This window comes from Muntiacus reevesi, chromosome 3, assembly GCF_963930625.1.
Source record: "Muntiacus reevesi chromosome 3, mMunRee1.1, whole genome shotgun sequence".
NCBI lineage: Eukaryota > Metazoa > Chordata > Mammalia > Artiodactyla > Cervidae > Muntiacus > Muntiacus reevesi.
The window spans coordinates 36,499,141-36,514,229 of NC_089251.1; the positions used below are offsets into that span (position 1 = coordinate 36,499,141).

The 15,089-nt window shown below is 38.7% G+C and overlaps 1 protein-coding gene across 1 annotated transcript; it reads left to right on the forward strand.

Moving 5' to 3' along the window:
* Positions 1-448: 448 nt before the first annotated feature.
* On the forward strand, positions 449-14,743 carry SNRPG (small nuclear ribonucleoprotein polypeptide G). The gene is made up of 4 exons (XM_065928966.1): positions 449-557; positions 3,396-3,418; positions 4,114-4,238; positions 14,529-14,743. Exons 1-4 carry the CDS (start codon positions 526-528, stop codon positions 14,577-14,579), a joined length of 231 nt encoding a protein of 76 aa, XP_065785038.1. The 5' UTR covers positions 449-525; the 3' UTR covers positions 14,580-14,743.
* Positions 14,744-15,089: the final 346 nt, after the last annotated feature.

The following is a 15,089-nucleotide window of genomic DNA, read 5'->3' on the forward strand; positions in this document are numbered from 1 at the left end:
CCTGCTGCCTTCAATCTTGCCCAGCATAAGGGTCTTTTCAAAGGAGTCAGTCCTTCACATCCAGGCAAGAATACTGGAGTGGGTTGCCATGCTTTTCTCCAGGGAATCTTCCCGACCCAGGGATTGAACCGGCGTCTCTTTCTTGTCCTACAGGCGCAGGCAAATTCTTTACCACTAGCGCCACCTGGGGGCTGCCGTCTATAGGGTCGCATAGAGTCGGACACAAATGAAGCGATTTAGCAGCAGCAGCGCCACCTGGAAAGCCCACAGAATAAGGGAATGAAGGGGAATTTCTGAAGGCCTCTCCGTCCTAGCCAATCACTCGCTACACAACCGGAAGCTTGGGACTGATCGACAAACGCAGGCTTTCCCTAAGTATCGCGAGGTAAAACGGGAAAGCGACCGACCATCAATTGGTTAACGAGATCAGTGACGTCAGACGCAAAGCCCCGGGCCTGCCGCTGGAGCGTGAGGGACCGCTCGAATTCCGTTTGGAGGCTTCTTTGAGCTCGCAGAGTAGACATCATGAGCAAAGCACACCCTCCCGAGTTGAAGAAGTAAGTATGCGGGGGGCCCGCGCCCAGATGGCTGCTTCCTTGTGTGCCTCGAGTTTCTTAGATCCTCCGCCATTTCCCAGGAGTGTGCCTGGCGTGTGTATTCTAGTCCTCGGACGCCGAGATCCGGGCCAGTGTCGCGCGCTTCGGGGCCTGAGACCCGCGCAAAAGTAATATTTCGGCAGGGTGGATACGGTTACTAAAGCCAACAAGGCGCCACCATCTGCTGACTTACTTTCCGTGCCCGAGCTCCCTGTTCTGTCTCCTGGACCCTCTCCCTCGTTACTTGAATGTCTCGAATGCCACACTTTGTTGAACATCTTGAGTAGCAGCATGTTTTCAATAAGGTGGCTGGAGAGTGATTCTATAAAGGAACCAGGGAGATGGGTGTTTGATAGTATCTGAGGAATCAAAAGCCACCTTAATCTTAGACTGTGTTTGTAGCTCTTTCTTTGAGCTTTAACTTAGAAATTACATTCCTTTTTTCTTGATTTCTTGTTCGTAGGTTAAACTGGAATGTCGTGTGATATCTACTCTGTTAACAAAGCTGTGAGAATATTCATGTTCCTAATTAGAGAAGGCTAGGTTGTTAAGGGTGGTGGTGCGGTTGAACCCAGTAAAATCAACTCCCAAGTAGGTTATTCCTACTATAGGTAACACCCAATTTAAAGTTTTAGCGTCCTGAAACACTCTTGGCTGAACTTAGCATGTTCCATGTTTCCTGAGTAACTTATCTGTTTTCTTTGTACTATGTAATGCCAGAATTCTGTATTTATTAGTTGGCTAGCAGCAAGGATGGAAAATTGATCCAGGGATCAGTTCGTGAAGCAGCCACCTGGACTGCCTTGTGTACAGTTAATTTATGCTTGCCCCATAAAGAAGTCAGACTTAAGGGAAAGTTCATATTTAATGATTTTGCATTTAAATGCACATTTGTATTGAAGCCATATTTTGTGCAAAATCTCCGTGTATATTTTAGTCTGTTAAGACAGTTATGAAGTCATAAGCCTGACATTAAGAAAAAGAGAAATTGCAATTAGTGAACTGGTAAAATCTTAAATGTCTTCTGAATTCATCATGAACTAGTGAAATTATTTTTTAACGAAGGATCATTCTCTACTTGTAAGACTTCCTTTTGATTAAGACATTATTTGAAAATTTTAGAGGATGAAACTGGTTTTAACACCTTTCTCTGCTTATCTAGGTTTTATGAGTTGTGAGATCCTGTCAGGTCGACCTCCAGAATGGCTTTTAGTCTTTTTCTTCCTTCACATTTCTCACAAATACCATCTTTAACAAATACCCTTCTAGTTTAACATGACTCAGTGGTTCTTAACTGCAGGAATGGGAGTCTTCTTCTGCCAGAATCTAGTAGGTAGAAGCCAGGGTTACTGCCAAACATTCTACAGTGCACTGGACATCACTCAACAACAGAATTAACCTGGCCCCAAGTGTCAGTATGCTGAGGTGGAGATACCCTGGCCTAACCAGATTGTTCCTAGTGCTCTTAAAAATGGATGACAGAGTAGTCTCTGTTTTTTTCATTCCAGTTTTCTTGCGATATAATTGACACATAGCACTGTGTAGGTTTAAGGTTATAGCATGATGATTTAACTTACACATGCCACAGTTGTCTTGCCCGCAGCTGGTTCTGCTGCAGTAACTTATTGCTGTATACATAACAGAGTGCAGACTTCTTAACCTAGCATTCAGGGTCCTCCATCTGAAATCCAGGCACCAGATTCTACACACATTAATAGTTGAATACTGTGTTCTCCAGCCAAACTGACCATTTGATTTTATCAGACTTTTTCACTGCTATGTGACTTAAAATATTTTATTTAAACTTTCTGAGCTTTAGTTGCCCATCTATTAAATGGTGGTAATTATTAATTTATATGTATGTAATTTATGGGCTTGCCAGGTGGCGCTAGTGGTAAAGAACCTGCCTGCCAGTGCAGGAGACATAAGAGAGTTGGGTTCGATACCTGAGTTGGAAAGATCGCCTGGAGGAGAGCATGGCAACCCACTCCAGTATTCTTGCCTGGAAAATCCTATGGACAGAGGATGCTGGCAGGCTACAGTCCATGTAATTGCAAAAAAGTCCGTCTTCTTACAACTTCTGTCTGGCCCTTTATCTTATTTATCTTTAAATTCTCCCATGACATACATTAAAATTGAATGAAGATTCATATTTTTTAGCTTGTAACTGGAAGAGATAAAAATTGGTTTGACTACATGTCTTCATATTCTATGCTGCTGATACGGAATTTTCTCATTTAATTCAAATTATTTAACTTCAAAATATGTATTTTGCCAAAGTGAACTTCTGTGTTGAAGAATATCCTGAACAATTAAGATTGATGTTTAACACTAAATAAACCAACACTACTTATTGTCTCAAATATAGAATAAAATACCTGTTGGATTGGGTATGGTTCAATTACCTTCTGGTTTCTTCACAACTTTGTTTGGTTTTGGAAATAACCAAAAATATAACCAAATCTTTGTTTCTCTGTTAAGCCTTTAAATCCTGTTGTTGAAAATTAGGTCAGTATTGAACAACAAGAATGTTATTGTAGTTTACGTCAATATAGAGACTCAATTTCATGTACATTAATATGTTGTAAACTCATTCCGTTTTTATTATCTTCCCCTTCACAAGTTACATTGCTCAGTTAATATAACTACTAACTGAGGTAGCCCATCATTCTCATCCTGTATAGCAGTGCAAAGCTTTTAATTTTTTAAATTTCATTATTCCTGTTATGTAAATTTAGCAGATTATATTGACAATATCTAAAATTAGTTATATAATCTTTACCCCTTTTGCTTTTTCAGATTTATGGACAAGAAGTTATCATGTAAGTCTTTTTGGTTTTTTTATTTTCAGGGTATTTTTTAAATATTAGTTTTTATATCTGCTTTGGTAGTATATTATATTTTATTATTATTATATTAATAATGTTAGGAAAAACTTTATAAAAATTCAAAGCACACAGATCTCAGATTCACATCCATTAAGCAAGCAGGTTTATCAAAACTCTTAACTAGACAGCTTTATTTACCTAATTTCTGATATTTAGTAAGTTTCACAGTATTTCAGACTTTTATTCCATATAAGCCTTCTCTCACTTTGATGAAAATTAACAGAATTTTCTATTTTATATTTGAAAACTTAACCTTTTTTCCTTTAAACAAAGAACAGATAGGAATAAAAATCTGACCGGCACAGAACTCGAAGTATGTAGGGGTTAAGACTATGGCTTTAGAAACAAGCAACCTTCAGTTTGAATTCCAGTTTTACCCTACAGTAACTGTGTAATCTTGAATCAGTTACTTAAAAATACTATAATTCAGTTGCTTCATAAAAAGTCAGGCTGATTCTACTTTATAGGATTCCTGTAAGTTTAAATGTGTAGGTAAATGTAAAATGTTTAGCCCAGTGCTTGGCATATAGTAAAGATATATCAGGGTTTTCTCTCACTTTATTTTTAATGAATAGTTTAGTTGATAGTTAATGGTCAGCTTTATTAAATTCCTTTTTCCTTTTACATAGTGAAATTAAATGGTGGCAGACATGTCCAAGGAATATTGCGGGGATTTGATCCCTTTATGAATCTTGTGATAGATGAATGTGTGGAGATGGCAACTAGTGGGCAACAGAACAATATTGGAATGGTGGTAAGTACAAATACAAGATCTTTCTTAGAGATTTCATTTTTCTTTTGGATTAAACATTAGCATCCTTTCTATCCAACTCTTGGATTAAACTGAAGTTAGGTAAATTACAGGCAAGATTAGACACTCCAACCCCCTTTTAGTTTAACTTATGGGGGTTATTCAGCTGTGGTAATAACCCCAGTTACCTGTAGGTTAGATCTGAATCTTACACAGAACCCACTGAGGTCCTTGGACTTGAAATAGCTGTTGGAATTATTTTTGTGCTTTATTCTATAATGAGGCCCATACTTGTTCCTTCGTTAGAGCCATAGTGAAGTCACTCAGTCATGGTCAACTCTTTGCGACCCCACAGACTGCCAGGCTTCTCCATCCATGGGATTTTCCAGGCAAGATTACTGGAGTAGGTTGCCATTTCCTTCTCCAGGGAATCTTCCTGACCCAGGGATTGAACCCCCAGGTCTCCTGCATTGCAGGCAAATGCTTTACCATCTGAGCCACCAGAGAAGCCCCTTCATTAGAGCAGTAGTATAGAGGGTTTTCAAGTTCCCCAGGTTATTCTAATATAAGCCAAAGATTAACTGTTGATCTAGAGCTTTTACAATCAATTAGTCAATGAAGAGTTTTTGTTTTAAGCAAGCAAATAAAAATTATTCTGAGTCCACCTCAAAGCAATTGAAACTAAGGGTGCTGTTTGTGTTTGTGTGTGCTATTACAAGATCTTATATAATTTTAATGTGTGCTGAGGATTACTACTTATCAAACTTCAATGTGCTATGCATTCCCAGAAGGTTAATTACCCTTTCCAAGTCTTGTGTTATTGCTTGTTTCAAATATATTTCCATTATTGCATTTTGAAAAGCAAATCAGTCAGGGTTGGAAAAACAACTTGGGAGTCCCTAGATATGAGTCTCCCTGGCCTCTTGCACACATTTCATGTAGATGGACCTTCTTTTCAGGTACAGTCCCCTTGAGATTCTGTTGAAAATGAATACAAGTCTGGCAAATCATTAGCATTTTCTTAGAAAAGAGAGTTTTAAAAATACCCCAAGATTTCCCTGTAGCCCTTCCTTTTACAGATTAGGAAATCTTCCTTCTGATAGAGGGTAGATTAGGGTTTTGGTTCATATATCAACAGATTAGCAAGAAAAAAGAATTAAAAAGGGAATTGACATTTAAAGTTCTAATTTGAAAAAAAAAAAAGTTCTAATTTGAGGAAATAACTTTTAAGAATGTGTGGCACTTTTCAGAATTTTTTTTAGTGAAGGTATTGATGTTTCTCGTAATTTTCCCCCTTATTTTGATGGGGTTAATTTTCCTTATGTGGAAATTGGTTAAAAGCAGTGCCATCACAAGTCATTCAAATAGTGAGCTCCAACTTACTGTGATAGGCAGTCTGTTCTTCCATCTCTGATGCATGTTCTGTGACTAAAACTTAAACTCTGTTAGTAGATGCTAATTCTTATGGCTGAGTTAACACTTTGAAAATGAAATAATGATAATATATCAATTTTCTTTAATTAAAAAACAGCCTAAAGAAAATGCAAGAATGGTTTTTCTAAGGGAAAGAAGGGAAACTCATTACTATTTTGTCACAAGCTGTTTGGCTAAAGAGTTTCGTTGGCTTCATTGTTCCCTTGTCCAATCAGTGACCCATTGAGACCATTGAAATTACTTATTACGAGACTTCCCTGGCAATCCACTGGCTCAGACTCTGCTCCCAATGCATGGGACCCAGGCTCAATCCCTGGTCAGGGAACTAGATTCCCAAAAGTCACAACTAAGACCTGGTGCAACCAAATAAATAAAAATAAGTTTGTGTTTTTTTTTAAGAAATTACTTAATACAGGATCTGTCAGGTGGATAATTACCTAGTGATGTCTCAATTAGCCTCTTCTGAAATATGACCAGAGTAGTCAGTAGCCTCACCTCTGTCTTATTTCCTTAAGATTCCACTCTACTCCAAGGTTCCCCTAAGAATGTAGTAAAAATTGTGTAGTTTTTTTTTTCCATTTATTGTTATTAATTGGAGGCTAATTACTTTACAATATTGTAGTGGTTTTTGTCATACATTGACATGAATCAGCCATGGATTTACATGTATTCCCCATCCCAATCCCCCCTCCCACCTCTCTCTCCACCCGATTCCTCTGGGTCTTCCTAGTGCACCAGGCCCGAGCACTTGTCTCATGCATCCAGCCTGGGCCGGTGATCTGTTTCACCCTAGATAATATACATGTTTCGATGCTGTTCTCTCAAAACATCCCACCCTCGCCTTCTCCCACAGAGCCCAAAATTCTGTTCTACACATCTGTGTCTCTTTTTCTGTTTTGCATATAGAGTTATCGTTACCATCTTTCTAAATTCCATATATATGCGTTAGTATACTGTATTGGTCTTTATGGCTTACTTCATTCTATATAACGGGCTCCAGTTTCATCCATCTTATTAGAACTTACTCAAATGAATTATTTTTAACGGCTGAGTAATATTCCATGGTGTATATGTACCACAGCTTCCTTATCCATTCGTCTGCTGATGGGCATCTAGGTTGCTTCCATGTCCTGGCTATTATAAACAGTGCTGCGATGAACATTGGGGTGCACGTGTCTCTTTCAGATCTGGTTTCCTCGGTGTGTATGCCCAGAAGTGGGATTGCTGGGTCATATGGCAGTTCTAATTCCAGTTTTTAAAGAAATCTCCACACTGTTCTCCATAGCGGCTGTACTAGTTTGCATTCCCACCAACAGTGTAAGAGGGTTCCCTTTTCTCCACACCCTCTCCAGCATTTATTGCTTGTAGACTTTTGGATAGCAGCCATCCTGACTGGCGTGTAATGGTACCTCATTGTGGTTTTGATTTGCATTTCTCTGATAATGAGTGATGTTGAGCATCTTTTCATGTGTTTGTTAGCCATCTGTATGTCTTCTTTGGAGAAATGTCTGTTTAGTTCTTTGGCCCATTTTTTGATTGGGTCATTTATTTTTCTGGAATTGAGCTGCAGGAGTTGCTTGTATATTTTTGAGATTAATCCTTTGTCTGTTTCCTCATTTGCTATTATTTTCTCCCAATCTGAGGGCTGTCTTTTCACCTTGCTTATAGTTTCCTTTGTTGTGCAAAAGCTTTTAATTTTCATTAGGTCCCATTTGTTTATTTTTGCTTTTATTTCCAGTATTCTGGGAGGTGGGTCATAGAGGATCCTGCTGTGATTTATGTCGGAGAGTGTTTTGCCTATGTTCTCCTCTAGTTTTATAGTTTCTGGTCTTACATTTAGATCTTTAATCCATTTTGAGTTTACTTTTGTGTATGGTGTTAGAAAGTGTTCTAGTTTCATTCTTTTACAAGTGGTTGACCAGTTTTCCCAGCACCACTTGTTAAAGAGATTGTCTTTTTTCCATTGTATATGCTTGCCTCCTTTGTCAAAGATAAGGTGTCCATAGGTTCGTGGATTTATCTCTGGGCTTTCTATTCTGTTCCATTGATCTATATTTCAGTCTTTGTGCCAATACCATACTGACTTGATGACTGTGGCTTTGTAGTAGAGTCTGAAGTCAGGCAGGTTGATTCCTCCAGTTTCATTCTTCTTTCTCAAGATTACTTTGACTATTTGAGGCTTTTTGTATTTCCATACAAATTGTGAAATTATTTGTTCTAGTTCTGTGAAAAATACCATTGGTAGCTTGATAGGGATTGCATTGAATCTATAGATTGCTTTGGGTAGTATAGCCATTTTGACAATATTGAGTCTTCCAATCTATGAACACGGTATATTTCTCCATCTGTTTGTGTCCTTTTTGATTTCTTTCATCAGTGTTTTATAGTTTTCTATGTATAGAAAACTATACATAGTTTTCTATACATAGAAAACTATTCTTTAGGTAGATATACTCCTAAGTATTTTATTCTTTTTGTTGCAATGGTGAATGGTATTGTTTCCTTAATTTCTCTTTCTGTTTTCTCATTGTTAGTGTATAGGAATGCAAGGGATTTCTGTGTGTTAATTTTATGTCCTGCAACTTTACTATATTCGCTGATTAGCTCTAGTAATTTTCTGGTAGAGTCTTTAGGGTTTTCTGTGTAGAGGATCATGTCATCTGCGAACAGCGAGAGTTTCACTTCTTCTTTTCCTATCTGGATTCCTTTTACTTCTTTTTCTGCTCTGATTGCTGTGGCCAAAACTTCCAAAACTATGTTGAATAGTAGTGGTGAGAGTGGGCACCCTTGTCTTGTTCCTGATTTCAGGGGAAATGCTTTCAATTTTTCACCATTGAGGGTAATGCTTGCTGTGGGTTTGTCATATATAGCTTTTATTATGTTGAGGTATGTTCCTTCTATTCCTGCTTTCTGGAGCGTTTTAATCATAAATGAGTGTTGAATTTTGTCAAAGGCTTTCTCTGCATCTATTGAGATAATCATATGATTTTTATCTTTCAATTTGTTAATGTGGTGTATTACACTGATTGATTTGCAGATATTAAAAAATCCTTGCATTCCTGGGATAAAGCCCACTTGGTCATGATGTATGGTTTTTTTAATATGTTGTTGGATTCTGTTTGCTAGAATTTTGTTAAGGATTTTTGCATCTATGTTCATCAGTGATATTGGCCTGTAGTTTTCTTTTTTTGTGGCATCTTTGTCTAGTTTTAGAATTAGGGTGATGGTGCCCTCATAGAATGAGTTTGGAAGTTTACCTTCTTCTGCAGTTTTCTGGAAGAGTTTGAGTATGATAAGTGTTAGTCTTTTCTAAATTTTTGGTAGAATTCGGCTGTGAAGCCATCTGGTCCTGGGCTTTTATTTCCTGGAAGATTTCTGATTACAGTTTCGATTTCCTTGCTTGTGATGGGTCTGTTAAGATCGTCTATTTCTTCCTGGTTCAGTTTTGGAAAGTTGTACTTTCCTAAGAATTTGTCCATTTCTTCCAAGTTGTCCATTTTATTGGCATAGAGCTGCTGGTATTAGTCTCTTATGATCCTTTGTATTTCAGTGTTGTCTGTCGTGATCTCTCCATTTCCATTTCTAATTTTGTTATTTGGTTCTTCTCCCTTTGTTTTTTAATGGGTCTTGCTAACGGTTTCTTTTGCATTTATTTCTGCCCTAATTTTTAAGATTTCTTTCCTTCTACTAACCGTGGGGTTCTTCATTTCTTCCTTCTCTAGTTGCTTTAGGTGTAGAGTTAGGTTATTTATATGACTTTTTTCTTGTTTCCTGAGGTAAGCCTGTAATGCTATGAACCTTCCCCTTAGCACTGCTTTTACAGTATCCCATAGGTTTTGGGTTGTTGTGTTTTCATTTTCATTCATTTCTATGCATATTTTGATTTCTTCTATGATTTGTTAGTTATTCAGAACCGTGTAATTTAGCCTCCATGTGTTTGAATTTTTAGTAATTTTTTTCCTGTAATTGAGATCTAATCTTACTGCACTGAAGTCAGAAAACATGACTGGAATGATTTCAATTTCTTTTAATTTACCAAGGCTAGATTTATGGCCAAGGATGTGATCTATTCTGGAGAAGGTTCCATGTGCACTTGAGAAAAAGGTGAAGTTGACTGTTTTGGGGTGAAATGTCCTATAGATATCAATTAGGTCTAGCTGGTCCATTGTGTCATTTAAAGTTTGTGTTTCCTTGTTAATTTTCTGTTTAGTTGATCTATCCATAGTTGTGAGTGGGGTATTAAAGTTTCCCACTATTATTGTGTTACTATTAATTTCCTCTTTCATACTTGTTAGCGTTTGCCTTACATATTGTGGTGCTCCTATGTTGGGTGCATATATATTTATAATTGCTATATCTTCTTCCTGGACTGATCCTTTGATCTTTATGTAGTGTACTTCTTTGTCTCTTTTCACAGCCTTTATTTGAAAGTCTATTTTATCTGATACGAGTATTGCGACTCTTGCTTTCTCTTGGTCTCCGTTTGCGTGAAATATTTTTTTCCAGCCCTTCACTTTTAGTCTGTTTGTGTCGCTTGTTTTGAGGTGGGTCTCTTGTAGACAGCATATATATGGGTCTTGTTTTTGTGTCCATTCAGCCAGTCTTTGTCTTTTGGTTGGGGCATTCAACCCATTTACATTTAAGGTAATTATTGATGGGTATGGTCCATTGCCATATACTTTGTTGTTAAGGGTTCACGTTTATACAACCTTTCTGTGTTTCCTGTCTAGAGAATATCCTTTAGCATTTGTTGAAGAGCTGGTTTGGTGGTGCTGAATTCTCTCAGCTTTTGCTTGTCTGTAAAGCTTTTGAATTCTCCTTCATATCTGAATGAGATCCTTGCTGGGTACAGTAATCTAGGCTGCAGGTTATTCTCTTTCATTACTTGAAATATGTCCTGCCATTCCCTTCTGGCCTGGAGGCTTTCTATTGATAGATCAGCTGTTATCCTTATGGGAATCCCTTTGTGTGTTACCTGTTGTTTCTCCCTTGCTGCTTTTAATATTTGTTCTTTGTGTTTGATCTTTGTTAATTTGATTAATATGTGTCTTGGGGTGTTTCGCCTTGGGTTTATCCTGTTTGGGACTCTCTGGGTTTCTTGGACTTGGGTGGCTATTTCCTTACCCATTTTAGGGAAGTTTTCAGCTATTATCTCCTCTAGTATTTTCTCATGGCCTTTCTTTTTGTCGTCTTCTTCTGGGACTCCTATGATTCGAATCTTGGGGCATTTCATATTGTCCCAGAGGTCCCTGAGGTTGTCCTCATTTCTTTTGATTCTTTTTTCTTTTTTCCTCTCTGCTTCATTTACTTCCACCATTTTATCTTCTACCTCATTTATCCTATCTTCTGTCTCTATTATTCTACTGTTGGTTCCCTCCAGAGTGTTTTTTATCTCATTTATTGCATTATTCATTTTTAATTGACTCTTTTTATTTCTTCTAGGTCCTTATTAAACATTTCTTGCATCTTCTCAATCTTTGTCTCCAGGCTATTTATCTGTAACTCCATTTTGTTTTCAAGATTTTGGATCATTTTTATTATCATTATTCTAAATTCTTTTTCAGGTAGATTCCCTATCTCCTCCTCTTTTGTTTGACTTGGTGGGCATTTTCCTTTACCTGTTGGGTATTTCTCTGCCTTTTCATCCTGTTTAGATTGCTGTGTCTGGAGTGGGCTTTCTGTATTCTGGTGGTCTGTGGTTCCTTATTAATGTGGAGGTTTCACCCAGTGGGTGGGGTTGAACGATTCAAGGTTTCCTGGTTAGGGAAGTTTGCATCAGTGTTCTGGTGTGTGGAACTGGATTTCTTCTCTCTGGAGTGCAGTGGAGTGTCCAGTAATGAGTTTTGAGATGGGTCTATGTGTTAGGTGTGACTTTGGGCAGCCTGTATGTTGACACTCAGGGCTATGTTCCTGCGTTGCTGGAGAATTTTCGTGGTATGTCTTGCTCTGGAACTTATTGGCTCTTGAGTGGTGGTGGGTTTCAGTGTAGGTATGGAGGCTTTTGGATGGTCTCTTATTACTTAATGTTCCATGTAGTCAGGAGTTTTCTGGTGTTCTTAGGTTTTGGCCTTAAGTCTCCTGCCCCTGGATTTCAGTTTTATTCTTCCAGTAGTCTCAAGACTTCTCCAATTATATAGCACTGATAATAGAACTTCTGGGTTAATGATGAAACGATTCTCCACCATGAGGGACACCCAGAGAGGTTCACAGAGTTACATGAAGAAGAGGAGAGGGAGGAGGGAGATAGAGATGAGCAGCAGGAGAAAAAGGGGGACTCAAGAGGAGAGAGACAGATCTATGCAGTTCTCTGTTTCCAAAGTGTTCTCCGTAGCCCAGACACCCACAGAGATTCACAGAATTGGATTGGGAAGAGAAGGGGAAGGGAGGAAATAGAGGTGTCCTGAGGTAGAAAACAGAAAGTCAAAAGTGGGAGAGAGTAATCAACACACTCCTGAGTAAAAATGGGTATTGAATATTGGATTCTTAAATGTCCAAAACTTATATCACATACTGAAAAACAAAGATTAAAAATCTAGAGTAGAGGTTAGACTCTTAAAAATACAGTATTAAAAACAAAACCACAAAAAGTTTTATAAATATATGTGAAGTTCGGTTTAAAACTATGGCTTCTCCTTTTTTGTTTTTTCAATGCTGGTCCTTACCCTAAGCAATGCCGCCTGCTCCTCTCCGTTCCGTCCCCACTTGCTGGTGGCAGATGCGGGCATCTGGGGAACTTTTCTGCTGGGAGTTGCTTTTAGGCATGTAATCTGTGAGTTTTATTTATTTTTCCTCCCAGTTAGGTCCCTAGCTCTTTTGTCTCTTTTTATCTTTTATATTTTGTCCTACCTCCTTTCGAAGATGATGGGCTGCTTTTCTGGGTGCCTGATGTCTTCTGCTAGCGGTCAGAAGTTGTTTTGTGAAGTTTGCTCAGCGTTCAAATGTTCTTTCGATGAATTTGTAGGGGAGAAAGTGTTCTCCCCGTGCTATTCCTCCATCATCTTGGCTCCTCCTTAATTGTGTAGTTTTTGATGCTATGTGTTTCATGAGTTCTTACTGGCCTGTGCTTCTGTAGCTCCAATTTAGGTTTGTATTCTTTATTAGACAGTTATGCCCCTTCATGAAAAGGCCTGGGCAACACTTTGCTAAAACTTAGTACTAAAGCCCAATCCAAGGAGCAGTATGGGATTCTGGACCTGATGGTTCCAGTTTGATCTGGAATATGGGGCGTCCAACACAATGGGAAAAGAGGAAGAGCCCTGTGAAGCAGAGGTGTTCAGGACAAGCCTTAGTTCCTGTGTCTTATATGAGAAGGCAAAGAAGTGTGTGATACCATTTTAGACAACGTTGAGGAAAGTGGCAGTTTTATTTTTTTTAGTGATGCCAAAAAGAAAAAACCCACAGATCTGAAAATCTTAAGTTATCTGACATAACTTCTCTTCAGCACCCTCCACTTCTGAGAAAAGTGTCACAAATGGACAGGTTTAGGAAGGAACTAGGAAGAAGGCTACTTGGTTTTTAATTTTCAATTGGTGAGAAGTCATGTTCATCTTCTATTGCAAATAAGCCAACAGTTTAAAACCTGAACACTAGGAACCGTGTTGTTCAGGTGTCTTCATCTTTTCCTAATTTGTAAGAAGAGTGAGTCTGTCGCTTCTTTCAGTCTCCATTGTCATTCTCATCACAGCTCTTTGGTTCTTTGCCACTTTCTCACCATAGTCATTGCTGTTTGTCTCTGCCAGGCTCCCCAACACTTCCCCCCCCCCCCCAATCATGGTCCTTCCCAGTCTGTCACCTGTGGTAATCAGATGCAGGTCATCTGTTTACCTGAGCCTTTGTGAGCCTGCCACTGCTTTAGGCACCAAGTAGGTGCACCAATCAAGTCCTTGCCCTCATAGAAATGACACTTGAGTGAGGAAGACAGTACATAATAGTGTATGTAATAGATAAAGCAAGTAGAATGAGAGGAGCAGGGAACAAGTTGTAGCTATTTTTATGCCAGCTGCCTCCCAGCACAGCTCCATTTTGACTCTTAACTCGGTGAAAGTCACTCAGTCGTGTCCGACTCTTTGCGACCCCATGAACTATCCAGTCCATGGAATTCTCCAGGCCAGAATACTGGAGTGGGTAGACATTCCCTTCTCCAGGGGATCTTCCCAACCCAGGGGTTGAACCCTCGTCTCCCACATTGTAGGCGAATTCTTTACCAGCTGAGCCACCAAGGAAGCCCATGAATACTGGAGTGGGTAGCCTATCCCTTCTCCTGCAGATCTTCCTGACCCAGGAATGGAACCAGGGTCTTCTGCATTGCAGGTGGATTCTTTACCAACTGAGCTACCGGCAAAGCCCCAAATCTCACTCAGGATGCCTTCATTTCTAATAAATGGTTCTGCATCCCTTCATCCCACTCCTGTCCTTTCACCTGTCTGGCTCTATTGAACTGGTTTTTGGTTGCATTACCTACAATCCACCAGGGGCTCCTTATTTTCACAGTCTCCTTCCAGTTTGACTTTTCTATCCCATTTTACCAGCCATTTCACCTATGCTTCATGAGTATCCTGACTTACCTTCTTTTATAGAAGATCCCCAGGAGTAGGAAATGGCAACTTGATCCAGTATTCTTGCCTGGAAAATTCCATGGACAGAGGAACCTAGTGGGTTATAATCCATAGGGTCGCAGAGAGTCGATCACAACGGAGCATCTGAGCACTCACACACATTGACTAGGGGGGAAAACAAGCCTCACAAATTGACATTTAATACCTGAAAAACCATTGATGAGTTGATGAAAATTCTTTAAATCATCATTGATAGATCTATTGAACGAATTGTATTCTTTTCAAATTCATTTTCTCTTCTTAGGTAATACGAGGAAATAGTATCATCATGTTAGAAGCCTTGGAACGAGTATGAACAATGGCTGTGTTCACCAGAGAAATCAACTGCTTCCGTGTGTCCCCTTCTCCACATTTTACTACCAGAAAAATTGGGTTGTGTACATTTTCTTACTGAACTTTTTTGTTAAATAAACTTTGGTAATAGCCAAAAATGCTTTCTTAGCTGTTCTCAACTTAGAATATTTGCTCTTATTCTGATTTTTTTCTGTCATGACCTGTTATTGGTTGAGACTGATTAGTTCAGAGGTTTTTAATGCATTAAAATAGAAAAATCTTAGTAAATATGAAACATTGGCAAGATGCTCTTTTTCCCTGTCTTTTACTACTGAACAAAGTTAAAGAAGCTGCAAACCTGAGTGGGGTTCTTCTAAAACATAACTGGAATTTTCAAAGTTCTTGCAGTAACTTGGACAGACCTCTGACTTTTTCACATACATCTACATTCCAAGTACAGTTTCACTCAAACAACATGGGTTAAACTGTGCAGGTCCACTTATATACGGGTTTTTTCCAATAGTAAATACTA